Source organism: Mauremys mutica, chromosome 5 (assembly GCF_020497125.1).
Source record: "Mauremys mutica isolate MM-2020 ecotype Southern chromosome 5, ASM2049712v1, whole genome shotgun sequence".
In the NCBI taxonomy this organism is placed as follows: Eukaryota; Metazoa; Chordata; order Testudines; family Geoemydidae; genus Mauremys; species Mauremys mutica.
Genome location: NC_059076.1, coordinates 99,561,106 through 99,578,160, shown reverse-complemented (window position 1 = coordinate 99,578,160; position 17,055 = coordinate 99,561,106). Strand labels below are relative to the sequence as shown.

Sequence of the window (17,055 nt, the reverse complement as noted above, 5' to 3'; positions counted from 1 at the left end):
ATTTGAATTCTGTCCCCTCCAAAGTGCTTGCAACTGCTCCACTCCAATATCCAAATCATCAATGAAAATATTAAATAGTAATGGACCCAGGACAGGCCCCTCTGGGATCCCGCTAGGTATGTTTTCCCAGTTTGACAGTGAGCCATTAATAACTACTCTTTGAGTATGGTCTGCAACCAGGTAAGCACCCATGTTATAGTAATTCCATCGAGACCACATTTCCATGGATGGCTTATGAGAATGTCATGTGGGACTTACTAAAAATCAAGATGTTTCACATCTACTGCTTCCCCCATTCACTAGGCCAGTAACCCGGTCAACGTGTTTGGCATGACGTGTTCTTGACAAATCTATCAGAAGTTCTCAACCTATTTCTTTCTGAGCCCCCTTCCCCCCCCCTCCAAAAAAAATTCCATGACCCACCTGTATCACAACTGTTTTTCTGTATATAAAAGCCAGGGCTGGCATTAGGGGTACCAAGCAGGGAGACTGCCTGTGGCCCCATGCCACAGGGGACCCTGCAAAGCTCTGTTGCTCAGGCATTGGCTTCAGCACCAATGGGCAGCAAGGCTCCTGTAGGCCAGCCCCCTGTGGGGCAGCGGGGTTTCAGCCCAGGGCCCCAGTGAGTCTAACATGGGCCCCGTTTGGCAGACCCCCTGAAACCTGTTGTCTGTTACAGCTCCATTTTGTTCTTATAGCTGTCCCCTTACTCCATTTTGTTCTTGTTCTCCTCTGTGGCCGCCCCTCCCTGGCTGTTAAGTTGTTTACCAGGGCCTCTGCCCTTCTCAAAGGGAGGGCCCCTTAAGTTGTTTAACAAAAGCCATTGCCCTTCTCAAAGGGATGGCCACTTATGCTAAGTGGGACCACTGCCCTGTTCAAAGGGTTAGTCCTGTTATCACCTTGTTAAAACCTGGGCTTGGTGTAGGGTAGGCTCTGTCCAGAGCTGCAAGACCTATTGTGTTTTTAAGATCCTGGGCATGAGTCATACCTCTGGGCTCAGGACTAGTCCAAACATGTCTTGGTGGCTGCCTGCAGTTTTTTCTCTGCCTCCCTCCTCCCTGTAAGAGGGGGAGCCAATCAGAGTTACTGGCGGGAAGCTGCTGGCAGGGACACCTGTTAGCAGTTTCCCTCCCTGGTTGAGAACCGCTGCTCTAGGAGCTTACAGATTGATTGTTTAATAATTGGTTCCAGTATCTTTCCAGGTATCAAAGTTAGCTTGACTAATCTATACTTTCTGGGTTCTCCTTTATTCCCCCTTTTAAAAGATAGGTGCTATGTTTGCCCTTCTCCAGTCCTCTGGGACCTCACGCCTGTCCTCCATGAGTTCTTGAAGATAACTCCTAGTGGTTCCAAGAATGCTTCAGTTAGTTCCTTAAGTATCCTAGGATGAATTTCATCAAACCCAGCTGACCTGAATACATCTAACTGATGTAAATATTCATTAACCTGTCCTTTCCCTATTTGTGTTGCACTCCTTCTCCCTTTTGGTTAATATTAATTGTTAATATTATGCATCCAGTCACAACTTCCTTTTAGAGAAGCCTGAGGCAAAATAGGCATTAAACACCACAGCGTTCTTGCTCGTCATCAGCTCTCATTCCCCGTTAAGTTGTGGATCTACACATTTCTTCATCTTCTCTTGCTCCTAATGGATTTGTTGAACAACTTCTTATTGCCCTTTTAAGGCTGTTGCGAGGTGTAACTCATTTTGTGCCTTAGCTTTTCTGACTTTGTCCCTACATGCTTGTGCTGTTCTTTTGAATTCATCTTTAGCAATTTGTTCATGTTTTCACGTTTTGGAGGATTCCTTTTTGATTTTCAGGTAATTAAAGAGCTCCCGATGGAGCTGTGTTGTCCTCTTACTATTCTTCCCATCTTTCCTTTACACCAAGATAGTTTATTGTTGTGCCTTTAATATTGTGTCTTTGAGAAACTGCTCTCCTGAACTGCTTTTTCCCTTAGACTTTCCTCCCATGGGACCTCACCTACGAGTTCTGAGTTTGTTATAGTCTGCCATTTTGAAGTCCATTATCCTTATTCTGCTGCTCTCACGCCGTCCTATCCCTAAAATCATGAAATCTATCATTTCATAATCACTTTCCCCCAAATAGGTAAGGTTGGGATAGGAGCATTATTTAAATTCTCAAAGATTTATTTTGCATTAAAGATACCAGTTTTTACAGTTCTTTAAATATTATAGGGATTTAATATCATTGTAAATTTAGAATTATTACTATTTATCGAGTTAGTGAAAGAGCTAAGTACTACAATTCACTTTGAAAAAGATCACTTACCATACACGCAGCCTGAACAGCTTCTGATACATTGCCTGCATTTGGTTCACACCAAAAAACATGGGATTCAAAATGCTGGTTCCCTGTATCCATAATGAAGGCAAATGTATGGGCATCCTTGCCCACTCCCATAAAGGACAGGAACCGAACACGACATTCCACCATGATTTGTTCTTCATTCTGGTTACGAAGCAATGATCGCTCATTACTACAATGTATTCAATACAACTGTTTGATACATTTCATTTCTTTTTCTAAAATCCCTGGTGAAACTGTAGCAGTAGTGCTGAACTCTTATTATTTATCTGTACAGCATTAGCAATGTGCTATGCGCTGAACTCAATTAACCCTTCTAAAATACAGGAAGAAGAGAGACCAAAGCAGTTGGTATTGGGCACACCACAGATTTTAGGTTATTTCAGTTTAAAAAAGACAAGACTGTGGTAAGTCATAAAAAACAAACAACAACTACTTATCCATGTTGAATGGGGATTTTACCCCAGGGACATAGCAGCAATGAAACAGACCTATTTCTTGAAAGTGTCACTCTACTGGTCTCCTGGGAAAATGCTTTGTATAAAGCAGCAGCACAAAACGGAGACTGAAAGATTCCTTGTCCTTGCTAAATTGCAGAGGAGGACAGAGCAAATCTTAGCATTCAGGACTCTTGGCCCAGGGTTTAGGCTTGCAGTATTTGGGTCTCAAAAACCCCAGGAAAAGATAATGCTGATACTTATTTTTTTATACCTCATAAACATTTACAATTATTTCTAAGGACATGTTTTGAAGGGGCAAATAAAACTGAGCCTAAGGAAAGTGACTGGTAAGAACCTTGATATGCTGTGCTTTAACAGAAAAGCAGAAGATGAATTGTAAGATTTTTTTTTAAATCTCAATCTCTAGTAAATGGTCCTGTTGTGCGCAGCTTACAGTACTGGAGGGAAATGGCAAGTGAAACAAAAGAATATACTCTAGTCCAAACAAAAATTCTATTACAGATCGGGTCTTTCTAGCTTTCTGAGATTGCACTATTAAAACTATTACATTGATCTATTCCTAACTTACTCTTTCATTGATGACCGTCACAGTAGCATCAGCAACATTCATGGTAACTGGCATCCACTCCTCTTTGCTAGAGGAAGCCATGAGGTTTTCTATGGCACTGTTCAGCGTATCCATACCTAAAATGTAGAGGGAGGGAGAATGGGATTAAAAAAATGTATAAAATAAATACATTAAAAAACTAGAAAAACCTATTATTTTCACCTGGAAGCACAGAAAAGAAGTTGCCTTAGATTTCTTAGCTAAAGAAATTCTGATGGCAGGGGCTTAAGAAAAAAAAAAATGACTAGCGCCTGCTATCCTTTATTTTTTTGTCACTTTATAAAAACAAAAGTAGTTGCCAGTTTTCTCCTAGGAGGCTTAAAACACTGGGACGGCAGCTTGTTCAGGTAGCACCTCACTCCAGTCCGATGCACTTACAACTCCCTTCTGACTTTTTAATTGTCACTGCGCATGTTGGGAGAGGGCGCTGCAAAGGGCTTTGTCTCAGCCGCCTTCCCAAAACATTCTGGCTGAGGAAGCACAAGCCTGAGTGAGGCCATGAGCACTGGACAGCCCCATTCTCTTCCTGTTTGGAGGCTTAGTGCTGACCCCTGTGCATCAGGAACACAAGTAAAGAGCGTTGTTGCTCCTTGCACTTTTCTTTACCACTGCATGTGTAGCCAGAATCTAGCCTTTTTAGATTTTATGCAAGTCCCTTCTGGCATCAGTTAGGAACAATGGTGTTACATACCCACTGGTTTAACTACAGGTAACATGCCCAAGTACTGGACGTGGAACTTCTGTACCAGCTCGGTCTTTGGTGTTGGGAAATCTACTGCATGGGAACAAAAAAAAAAAAAGAAAAAACCCAACGGCTGTTGATCAACATTCACAAGCAAGTAAAATACATCTTTATTGCACTGACAGAAGAAATAGCTTACCAAGTAATTTTACTCTGAAAATACTGTCTTGATTAAAATAGCTCTGCATTCCCTCTAGCTCATACACGAAGATGTTAAGTGATTTCCAGGGGAATTAAGGAGGAAGATGATACAACTTCCAATTCATGTAAAACTAAAAATAGGATTGTGTTCAAACCATTCTCTAAGGTATGAGCATATATACAGGGCTGGTCTCATACCCAGCACAGTCATGTAAAATTTGGACTCTAAGGGCTAGATCCACAAAGGGGACGTTGGCTCAGTGTGGCAATACCTAACTTTGGGTGACCTACCACCCAGTAGAGCCCGTAGCCCTGAGTTAGGTGCCTAGGCTACCTAGACAATGCATGGGGAAAGTGAGGAGATTGAGGGGTTATCTACACGGCAAGTTAATGCGCAGCAAGCCAGGGTATGAATCTACCACTAGGACAGCCAACTTTCTAACTGCACAAAACCGAACACCTGTGTTCCCTCTAAGCTGCATGCTTGGGGGGCTGTGCAAGAGAGATCCAAGGGCCGTGCACAACTAGCAGCATGTGTTAGGGTGCCCTACCCCATGTTGCTCGTCCTGCAGCTGCTCCCGGGACCCTCCTGCTGGCTGTGCAGAGCGGGGGTGGAGGGCAGAGGGTGCTGATGTCAGCGTGTCCCGGCCCCAGCCCCTCTGCAGAGCTGGGCAGAGGGGACAGCCTGGTTCAAGAGGCCCCGAGCTGCTGTAGTCTGAGGTCTGAATGGTGAGTGACTAAAGCCTGGTCTACACTACGCGTTTAAACCGGTTTTAGGAGCGTAAAACCGATTTAACGCCACACCCGTCCACACTAAGAGGCCCTTTATATCGGTATAAAGGGCTCTTTAAACCGGTTTCTGTACTCCTCCCTAACGAGAGGAGTAGCGCTAATATCGGTATTACCATATCGGATTGGGGTTAGTGTGGCCGCAGATCGACGGTATTGGCCTCCGGGCGGTATCCCACAGTGCACCACTGACCGCTCTGGACAGCAATCTGAACTCGGATGCAGTGGCCAGGTAGACAGGAAAAGCCCCGCGAACTTTTGAATATTTCCTGTTTGCCCAGCGTGGAGCTCCGATCAGCACGGGTGGTGATGCAGTTAAAAATCAAAAGAAAGAAAGAGCTCCCGCATGGACGATGCGGACGTGATCGCTGTAAGGGCAGGCAAATCTGTTCTATCAGCACTCCGTTACAGAAGACGAAATTCAAAATCATTTTTTAAATATCTCCAGACAGACGCCATAGCAGGGACTCAGCGCACTGCTGCGTGACAAGCGTAACGGAAAGCCAAAGAATCAAATGGACGCTCATGGACTGGAGGACTCAAGCTATTCCACAGTTCCTGCAGTCTCTGAAAAGCATTTGCATTCTTGGCTGAGCTCCAAATGCTTCTAGGGTCAAAAACAGTGTCCGCGGTGGGTCAGGGCATAGCTAGGCAATTTACGCACCGCCCCCCCACCCGCAGAAGTGAAAGGGAAAACAATCCTCTCTTGACTCTTTTACATGTCACCCTATCTTTACTGAATGCTGCAGATAGACGCGATGGTGCAGCACTCAACACCAACATCCTTGCTCCCCCCACGCTATGGATGGCTGATGGTACAAAATGACTGGTACCCGTCCTCATCATCAGCCTATTGGCACATGGGGCAGTGCAAAAGGACTGGTAACCATGCTGACTAGCATCTGTTAGGTCGATCAAGGGCGCCTGGTCCTAATTTTTTCTGGTAGATGGTACAGTATGGCTGATAACCATCGTCATCATAGCAACAGGGGGCTGAGCTCCATCAGCCCCCACCCTTCATGTGTAAAGAAAAGATTCAATTGCCCCTGAACTAGCAGAGGGATGCTGGGCTCCTCTTCTACACACTCCTTCCTGTCCTGTCTGGACTATCATAGCAGCTGGAGGCTGCCTTCCACTCATATCTCACTAACAAGTCACTGTGTCTTATTCCTGCATTCTTTATTACTTCATCACACAAGTGGGGGGACAATGCTACGGTAGCCCAGGAAGGCTGAGGGAAGAACAGAATCAACAGGTGGGGTTGTTGCAGGAGCACCCCCTGTGAATAGAATACAGCTCATAATTTCTGCAGGATCTGACACAGAGCAGCTGTGCTCTCTGGTTCTCTGATACAGTGGTTCTCTAGTACACTTGCCCATATTCTAGGCAGGACTGATTCTATTTTTAGATACCAAAAAGGAGGGATTGACTCAGGGAGTCATTCCCAATTTTGGCTTTTGCGCCCCTGGCTAAGAGCAGCCAGGGGCACTTATGACAGCAGCAAATGGAACAGTGCAAAAGGACTGGTAGCCACGATCATCTTATTACCAATTTATGGTATGGTAGATGGTACAATATGGCTGATAACCATCTCTGCTATCATGCAAAAGCAAAAGCATGCTGCTGTGTAGCGCTGCTGAATCGCCTCTGTGAGTGGCATCTAGTACACATACGGTGACAGTCACAAAAGGCGAAACAGGCTCCATGATTGCCATGCTATGGCATCTTCCAGGGCAATCCAGGGAAAAAAGGCATGAAATGCTTGTCTGCCGTTGCTTTCCCAGCGGAAGGAGTGACTGACGACATTTACCCAGAACCACCCGCGACAATGATTTTTGCCGCATCAGGCACTGGGATCTCAACCCGGAAATTCAAAGGGGCGGGGGAGGCTGCGGGAACTATGGGATAGCTACGGAATAGCTACCCACAGTGCAATGCTCCAGAAATCGACGCTAGCCTCGGACCGTGGATGTACACCATCGATTTAATGTGTTTAGTGTGGCCGCGCACACTCGATTTTATACAATCTGTTTTGTTAAACTGGTTTATGTAAATTCGGAATAATCCCGTAGTGTAGACGTACCCTGAGTGCCTTTCTTAAAGTGACAGTGCACTGTTCTGAGATTTCCCCAGCAGCTAGCTCACACAGTCTCTATCTCTCACATGGACACACACACACTCTCTCTCTCTCTCTCTCCCTCCCCCTGCCCATGTACCCCATCTGCAGAGCAGGGGAGAGGAGATAACAGGGCTCAGGACAGAGCAGGAGAGTTTTCAGTGAGTGTCTTAAAGAGATAGCGCACGGCTTTCAGCAGCAGTCCCCCCCACACACACACTCTGTGTCTCACACTGTCTCTTTCACACTCACCTCCCAACACATACTTGTATTGTTGTTGTTATTACTTATTGGTACTTCCTGCAATGCACATCTATTCTCTGTAATTTTATTCTTTCAAAGTGTTATTTTAGTGGTTTGACTGGTCTATGCATTTCATAATTTTTATTTCTCTTACACTTAAATTTAATTCTTTGAGTAGTGAGTTCTAAAATGCCTAATCTGTCCTGGCTGGAGTAATTATCTCTCTGGTAACTTTTAAAAAATATATATTATATCCAGGTTTTTTGTTTCTACTGGTGGCCCACATTCGTACATACCTCGGTGCACATCACAAAATTTATTCCGCATACGGATGAAAAAAATGAGAGGGAACATTGCTGAAAACCCTTGCCCTGCCCTTGCCCCAATGCCCTGCCCCACCCCTTCTCTCAGGCTCCGCCACCTACTCGATCCAGCCCCCCTCCTCAGTCGCTTACTCTCTCCCACTCACTCACTTTCACTGGGCTGGGGCAGGGGGTTGGAGTGCAGGAGGGGGTGAGGGCTCTAGGGTGGGGTCAGAAATTAGGGGTTCAGGTTGCAGGAGGGGGCTGCAGGCTCTGGGGTGGGACTGGGGCAGAGAGGCTTAGGGTACAGGAGGGGGCTCAAGGCTGGGGCAGGGGGTTGAGATATGGGAGGAGGTTTGGGGTGTGGGCTCCGGGAGGGAGTTTGGGTGCAGGAGGAGGTGCAAGGTGCAGGCTCCGGGAGGGGGCTCAGGGCTGAGGCAGAGGGTTGGGGTGCAGGAGGGGGGTCAAGGTGCAAGCTCCAGGAGGGAGTTTGGGTGTGGGAGGGAGCTCAGGGCTGGGGTTGGGTGCAGGAGGGAGTGTGGGCTCTGGAAGGGAGTTTGGGTGTGGGGAGACTCAGGGAATTTGGGGTGAGGGCTCTGGCCGGGCAGCACTTACCTTAGGCGGCTCCAGGTTGGCGATGCAGCAGGGCTAAGGCAGGCTCCCTGCCTGCCCTGGCTCTGTACTGCTCCTGGAAGCGGACAGCATGTCCGGCTCCTAGGCGCAGGTGGGGCCAGGCAGCTCTGCGTGGTGTGCAGTGCCTACAGCCGCAGGCGCCGCCTGCACAGCTCCCATTGACTGTGGTTCCCAGCCAATGGGAATTGTGGAGCCGATGCTGGGGGTGAAGACAGCACATGGAGCTTCCCTGATCGTCCCTGTGCCTAGGGACATGCCAGCTGCTTCTGGGAGCTGCGCAGAGCCAGGGTGGGTAGGGACCCTGCCTTAGCCCCACTGCGCTGCTGACCAGACTTTTAACAGCCCGGTCAGTGGTGCTGACCGGAGCTGCCAGGGTCCCTTTTCTATCACACATTCCAGTCGAAAACTGGACGCCTGGGAACCCTATCTACAATGCACCAGCTTATTGCACAGTAACTCGCCATTTGGACACTGCTACAGAAGTGGATGTCCTGGAGCGTAGCTTATCATTCTGCTGCTTGAGAGCATAGTTTGGTAAGCTGCACCCTGGGACCTTCACTGTGCTGTGGCAACATCCCCCGGCCTTCTACTGTGCAGCAAGCTGGTATGCTTTAAATTCGCACCCTGGCTTGCCATGCACTAACTCAGTGTGTAGACAAGTCCCAAGAGGAGGATTCACAACAGCTGGCGTGCTGAGCAGAGAGCCATCTGAGCTAGCCAATAGGAAATACTGAGGAGAGGGACAGGACAAAGCTCCTCCCCTCAAAGGAAGTTGGGCACCTAACTGGAGGCCAGATGAAAGCACTTATCTCCACTTTGGATTCACAGCCATGAACCTCCCTGGAGTTAGGCACCTAAGTCAGATCAGTGCCTTTTCAATGAAATAAGAGCAGGAGTAGCATGTCCCCCTCACTGCCTAATATAGCCCAGTGGTTAGAGCACGGACCCAGGATGTGGGAGACCCTAATTCAAATCCCCACTCTAACAGAGGAGAAGGGACTTGACCCGAAGTCTCCCACCTCCCAGGTGAATACCCTAACTACTGGGCTATGTGGTATTCTAGGGTGGGTCTGTTTCAGTTTCTCTTGTTGAAACTGTTCCACTTTGTATGAAATACTTAAAGAGTCACTGGAACAGGGACTGGAACCTGGGCCTTAGCCACTTTTTGTCTCTGATCTAATGACTATTTACATTTTTCATACAAAGTGGAATAGCTTCAACAGGAGAGATTGAGTCCCTTTGTGAATCTAGCCCTGTGTTTTTAAACCATACCTATGAACGTGCCCTCTATGTGCCAGGAGAAACCAATGTCTGTGTGAACAGCCGATGCAAATAAAAAACCCATGAACAACACAGAGGAGTGTGTTGAGATATTCAGTGCAGGCAAGTGGATTTAAAACATATACCTTGCATTAGTTACTGTGTGTAAGTCTCCTGGCCTGCTTTCAACATATCAACCATTAAGCTAAGAGAAAGGAACACAAAGCCATTTTTCTTTTACCCCACACTACAGGGTGCAGCACATAGTTGGCTGGAAGATTTGCCTACTCATCAGCCTCTGAAGCTCACGTTGATGCTGAAATTCAGGAAGAGTCTGGATCTGCTATAACTCTTCTGAACCGATTGATTAATTGGAATAGATTTTGTTTTTATGCAGATCTGGCATATCATTTCCACTACTGAGGTGTGAAATTTACACATTTTGAAAGACCAGAGGAAATAAGCAAGTTGCCATAACTAAGCAGAATTGCACTACTGTCAACATTACCAATAAAAGTATTTTGCTGTAACATCATCAGATACGCTATCTAAAAGACACTGCGAACCTTCCTTTCAGCTTGATTTTTGTTAAATATAACATTAAGGGTCTGTATCTAAAACTGGACCATAATATAAAGTTAATTCTGGCATACAGTACCTTGCAGGGGAACATCCAGGGTGACATTAGTCCGCTCTTGTAAAGAGCTGCAAGCCACAGCTTTAGCATTCTTCCGTTCAGCCATAATCTGGAGAAGACAGCAATAGAACAGCATTTTTCACCCCCAAGATATAGTACAGTAGCAATTCTAAGTATAAATTTACTCTCATTACACCCCTCATCTGGGAATCTGCAATTAGTCAAAGTCCGTATAACCAAAAGAGATACTAAAATTAATTTTCTTTCAGTTTATTTACAATTCTCTCTTTGCAGGACTTAGAGCTACAAATGGATATGAAAGATACATGAAGTGAAAATGAGCAGTTTAAATGTTCAAAAACTGCAGTGAGGAACAACATAGAAAGAAGTATAAATAAATCTATACAAATAAAAAGTGAAGAGGCACTTGTCATCCCATGCACATTTCTGATCTACCTATTTACATATACCCTCCTGAGAAAAGAGTTACCATTGTGACCCTGGCTGTGTTGGAATGTAATGTACATTTTGTTTATATTTTAGTAATAAACAAACTGCCGTTTTAATTAAATTTTTACAGAGCGGTCTAGTGGTCTGAGCACAGGACCTGGAGGCAGAAACACCTGCTCCAAAATCATGGCTCTCACACTGGCTCTCTCTGTTTGTGATTCTTATACTTTGAGGTTGCTTTCTGTTTATGAGGCAATATTCATATCCTGGGCTAAATAAAATGAGAGCTGTTGCTGAGAGTTGGTTAGCTTAGGAATAAGGCCCTGATTCAGTAGAACAAGTCCATCCAATGGCATGTAAGAACATACTTAATTGCCTTGCTGACCTAAAAATGCCGATGTACAAGCAACATAGTTCCTTCGAATGCACTAACTACACATTTATCACAAACTCTGGAGTCTTCTTTCAAGTTGGATGCAAACTTGGTTAACACGGTCTATTGTTAGTGCACACACAATGCTGCTTCACACTACTTTGGCAGGTTTCAGAGTAGCAGCTGTGTTAGTCTGTATCCGCAAAAAGAACAGGAGTACTTGTGGCACCTTAAGAGACTAACAAATTTATTTGAGCATAAGCTTTCGTGGGCTACAGCCCACTTCATCGGATGCATGCAGTGGAAAATACAGTAGGAAGAGATATATATATACACACACACAGACAACATGAAACAATGGGTGTTACCAGACACACGCTAACAAGAGTGATCAGTTAAGGTGAGCTATTACCAGCAGGAGAGAAAAAAACTTTTTGTAGTGGTAATCAAAATGGTCCATTTGCAGCAGTTGACAAGAAGTTGTGAGGAACGGGGGGGGGGGGGGAATAAACATGGGTAAATAGTTTTACTTTGTGTAATGACCCATCCACTCCCAGTCTTTATTCAAGCCTAATGTAATGGTATCCATTTTGCAAATTAATTCCAATTCAGCAGTCTCTCATTGGAGTCTGTTTTTGAAGTTTTTTTGTTGTAACATTGCGACTTTTAGGTCTGTAATCAAGTGGCCAGGGAAATTGAAGTGTTCTCCGACTGGTTTTTGAATATTATAATTCTTGACATCTGATTTGTGTCCATTTATTCTTTTACGTAGAGACTGTCTGGTTTGACCAATGTACATTGCAGAGGGACATTTCTGGCACATGATGGCATATATCACATTGGTAGATGTGCAGGTGAACGAGCCTCTGATTAGGTCCTATGATGGTGTCACCTGAATAGATATGTGGACAGAGTTGGCAATGGGCTTTGTTGCAAGGATAGGTTCCTGGGTTAGTGTTTTTGTTGTGTGGTTTGTGGTTGCTGGTGAGTATTTGCTTCAGGTTGGGAGGCTGTCTGTAAGCAAGGACTGGCCTGTCTCCCAAGATCTGTGAGAGTGATGGATTGCCCTTCAGGATAGGTTGTAGATCCTTTATGATGCGCTGGAGAGGTTTTAGTTTAGGGGTTGAAGGTGACGGCTAGTGGCATTCTGTTACTTTCTTTGATGGGTCTGTCCTGTAGTAGTTGATTTCTGGGTACTCTTCTGGCTCTGTCAATCTGTTTCTTCACTTCAGCAGGTGGGTATTGTAGTTGTAAGAACGCTTGATAGAGATCTTGTAGGTGTTTGTCTCTGTCTGAGGGGTTGGAGCAAATGGGATTGTATTGTTGAGCTTGGCTGTAGACAATGGATCGTGTGGTGTGGTCTGGATGAAAGCTGGAGGCATGTAGGTAAGTATAACGGTCAGTAGGTTTCCGGTATAGGGTGGTGTTTATGTGACCATCGCTTATTAGCACTGTAGTGTCCAGGAAGTGGATCTCTTGTGTGGACTGGTCCAGGCTGAGGTTGATGGCGGGGTGGAAATTGTTGAAATCATGGTGGAATTCCTCAAGGGTTTCTTTTCCATGGCTCCAGATGAAGAAGATGTCATCAATGTAGCACAAGTAGAGAAGGAGCGTTAGGGGACGAAAGCTGAGGAAGCATTGTTCTAAGTCAGCCATAAAAATGTGGAGCCATGCGGGTACCCACAGCAGTGCTGCTGATTTGAAGGTCCTCCAACTGCTATCCCACACTCCTTTGCAGACATGTATGATTGACCTGTGTGTTTACTTGTGTTCCCAGCCACTGCTCTGGAGTCAAATTGACAAGATATCTCCCTCATCTGCCAGGATCAGACCATTTACTCCTGGATTCCAATATATTGGTGTTACAGCAATATTTCTCCAGCAGCCTCTACAATGTGCCTCAAACAGCTGCTTGGCGCCATGCTGAGACCCTAGATCTCACTGTCATCTAGGGAGAAGCAGCAGTGCAGCAAGCTCTTGGGGACAGCCATCAGAATAAATATATGTTGGTGGACATTGCTAGTCAGTTGTCCACAAGGGGTCACAACCAGGACCAACTAGTACTAAATAAAGAGCAAACAGCTCAGGAGACTGTACACTACAACCCAAGATCTAAGAAGAGTCTGGCTGTGGAAATATAACCTATCTATTTTTTGAGGAGCTGGACAGGATATTAAGCAATTACACTGCTATAAAGCCAAGGGAGGTTGTGGATCCTGCACTGCTGCACCCCCTTCTCCCACCTCCTCCTGAGGACGAGCGACAAGAGTCACTGGAGGAAGAACACAAGTAGCGCAGTGAAGAGCTCTCCCCAGAAAGCCAGGATCTCTTCAGGACTCAGGACTCTGAGGGTGGCCATGTTGGAAGCCAGCCTGATTCCCAGCCAGAAGCCAGCCTGGGATTGAGGAGGCAGATCCTATCAAAAGAACCTTGGCGTGTAAGTATTGACCTTGACAATTTATTATTACACTATACTGCTGTGCTGATTTCTGTTCCAGTGCCCCATTTTGTGTGGATGTGAGCTAGAAGCCTTTCTGAGTCTCCAGTTCCCGCCTCCTTCAGCCCTCTCTGTCCCCCTCCGCCCCCCACATACATGTTCTCAAAATGGTGGCTGGTCTGACAGGGCAACCAGCTTGTGTCTCAAGGTAAAGCCCAAACCATCAACTGTTCACAAGCCCATGGTGTAGAGGGCACCTACCCATCTACCTGTTTTCCTCCTGACATCTGCCTTGAAGCTCCTGGCTCCCTATGGGGAACCCGGGAGCTGACAAGACTCCAGGCACAGCGCTCCCTGTTGGGAGCTTGTGGAGAGGGGGCAGCCAGACTCCTGGCAGTGGGCAGCTGAGAGCCTAGGGGTGCAGTTGGGCTACTGGCAGCAGGGAGCCAACAACCCAGGGGCAGCTTGGCTCACAGCAGGGACTGCGTAAGGTGCTAAGAGCCTGGGCTCTCAGCCCCTATCCCCGCCACTGCCCTTCTTAAGTTGGTGGAAGTGCTCCTGGTGAGGACACGCACCACTGACAAAAGGAGAGTAGTGCGGAGAACCAACATAGCAATTACTAACATAGAATCATAGAACATCAGGGTTGGAAGGGACCTCAGGAGGTCATCTAGTCCAACCCCCTGCTCAAAGCAAGACCAATTCCCAACTAAATCATCCCAGCCAGGACTTTGTCGATCCTGACCTTAAAAACCTCCAGGGAAGGAGATTCCACCATCTCCCTAGGTAACCCATTCCAGTGCTTCACCATCCTCCTACTGAAAAAGATTCCCACCCAAAATGTAGACTACATCTTAATCTAAAAAGAGAACTGAGCTGAAAACAGGCTCACCACATTAGAGGAATTAATTAATAAAGAATCCGCAGTGCATGGTTCATAGAAAAACCACCCATAAGAGAAACTGCAATGCTCACAATCCATCCCCCCTCTCACCCTGACCCTCAGGATAACACCTTGAGGTACAGCTGATTAGAGTCCTTGCTAAGGAATGGAAAGGAATGGCCAGGGCAATGCGGTCAGGGATGCCTAGTGCTCCTCTTACTTTGAGTGTCAGGCCTGAAAATATGCAGGTGTTTATGAACCCTGAGCCCTTGCAAACATTAGGGAGATTGTCCCCGCAATTGCCTCAATACAGTTTGGGAACCCCCTGTGTGCACAGCCATCATTACCAACTGGAATGAGTGCTGTCGGTACAACAGTACTCATTGCACTTAGAACTCCTCACACACCTGCCTGACAATGGTCCCAACAGTCGATCTCCCTATGCTGAATTGGTTGGCTATGGACCAGAAAACATTCGGGGTGGCCAACTTCTAAATGCAATGGAAACCCACTTCTCAATGGCTATGGGGCAACACATGGTGGTTCTCTGTTGCTGCAGCTCCATGGCTAGTTCAGAACAGATGTCAAAGAAGGTTGCCTTTGCCATCCTGGTCATCCCAGGTCTGCAGAACCATCCTTTCCACCAACTGATGCTGGCTTCCTGAGCCCAGAAAAAATGCTGCACTGTGTGAAACTGCTCCAGGAAGACCTTATGTAGTAACAGTTGTCAGGTGTTGTCTTTTTCTTCCTCATCTTGTCCTCCTTCCTCCACTGCTGCAGGAAGACCTGCTGCTGCAAGCACATTATCTGCTTGGTGGTGCAGCAAGCAAAGTCCAAAACCAAAGCCCCCATCTCCGAGAGCTCAAATAAAGCTCAAACAGCCTCTGTACCCAGCATAGCGGCACAGAGCATTCTTGGGTCTGTGCTCACCAACAGCAATTTGAGAATGGTGCTAGCCCAGCCAGAGAGAGAGGGAGTAATCATGGGACAGAGCAGAATCATGGGATTTTTTGAATTCCCAGAATGCCACTGGTTTCCGCTATGCATCCTACAACATGCAGGGAGAAAAGTCCAAGAATGCACTGTCCATCAGCGAAGCAAGGGACCACAGGATACTCTCGAAGAATGTCAGGCACTTAGTATGTGCCAAGCCCCCACCATGTGTACACAATTATGTGAAATGAAAGAGGGCACAGCTGCCTTGTGTGCATGCTATTAGTACAGTTTATGTATTACACGACAATTAGGGTGCATCAACTCAGTGTGAACTAACCCCCGTGTAGACAAGACCTGAGTTAGCAGAATTACAGATGACTTTTTCATCTCAAGTGAGAGACGCTAACCTATTGGAGCCATACTGTATAAATTCTTTCCATCTTTCCTCACAAATGAGTCATTCCTTACATTGTACAACACAAAACAGGGGTTTAAATGTGCAATATGCAAATCAGCACACTAAATAATTTGCATAAATCACCACACAGAGCAGAACAAAATGTGTCTACTATACTTGCAGTGTTTGCAACGCAAAGACCACAAAACTCAAAATAAATGAAAATGAAAATTAAAACAAACTGACCATAAAGAAAAAGGAAACAAACTTCATTGATTTTCATTCTCCTAACTGAGAAAAATGTACAAAGCAAACACAAAATACTTCCAGACAAAAAATGTAAACTGGATTTTAAAACTTGAAGTTTTAATAACCACAGGCACTGTTAGTAAGATAGGCAACTAAATGTGTGTTTTATTTTGGAAGCATCCCTTTAAATAGTCACATTTTAAACAGAAGAAAAAAAAATCTAAAAGTTTTTTTTAAAGGGACACGATCAACTTGAAAACTAGTGAAGTTTCAATAAAAGAGTTAAAAATAGTCTCAGGTACTACACCTGCTTCAGTTTCCCTGCCAATTTTTATAGTTTTTCAGTCAGATTTTCCTATTTTTGAAAGGCTTTACTACTGAAGGAAAGACCCACACAAACAGAGGGCACTGATTAATTGACCATTCAGGGGAACAGATAATTTGTCAAACTCACAATGTAAACCAACTGATAACAAAGAAATGTCTCTCTCTTTCAGTTAAAGGAATCTCATGTATTACTTGAAACAAAAGTAGGTAAAAAAAATTCAGAAAAAAACAATGTTTAAGTTGATGGTGTCACTAACAGATTTTTCAGGAATTAACAGGCAGAACAATACCATTAAATCTAAAAAGGTCTGTTTTATTTAGCCATGACACTATTCACCTTTCCTATTTGTTTGCAATCATGTCTATTACAAGTCTAGGGTTGTCAACTTTCCAATGCACAAAACTGAACAGCCTTGCCCCACCCCCTTCCCTTAGGCCCTACCCCTGCTCACTCTATCCCCTCTCCCTTGGTCACTTGCTCTCCCCCACCCTTACTTATTTTCACTTTTGGGCTGGAGTGCAGGAGGAGGTGCGGGTTCTGGGGTGGGGCCAAGGATGAGGGGTCTGGAGTGCAGAAGGGGGCTCAGGGCTGGGGCAGGGGTGCAGGAGCGGGTGTGGGGTGCAAGGTCTGGGAGGGGAGTTTGGGTGTTGGAGGGGTTCTGACATGGCATGGGGTTGGGGTGCGGGAGGGGGTTCAGGGCGTGGGCTCTGGCCAGGCAGCACTCACCTCAGGCAGCTCCCG

The 17,055-nt window shown here is 45.9% G+C and overlaps 1 protein-coding gene across 9 annotated transcripts in view; it reads right to left on the bottom strand.

Annotated features, from left to right (window-relative positions):
- The window catches only part of APBB2 (amyloid beta precursor protein binding family B member 2), a 336,412-nt gene that overhangs the window by 5,575 nt on the left and 313,782 nt on the right, over window positions 1–17,055 (bottom strand). For all 9 annotated transcript variants that reach the window (XM_045018103.1, XM_045018104.1, XM_045018109.1 and 6 more), the window contains 4 exons: window positions 10,283–10,370; window positions 4,090–4,173; window positions 3,360–3,475; window positions 2,295–2,474 (listed from right to left, as the gene is read on the bottom strand). In XM_045018103.1, the coding sequence (XP_044874038.1) occupies window positions 2,295–2,474; window positions 3,360–3,475; window positions 4,090–4,173; window positions 10,283–10,370 (468 nt within the window). The remainder of the gene's footprint in view (window positions 1–2,294; window positions 2,475–3,359; window positions 3,476–4,089; window positions 4,174–10,282; window positions 10,371–17,055) is intronic.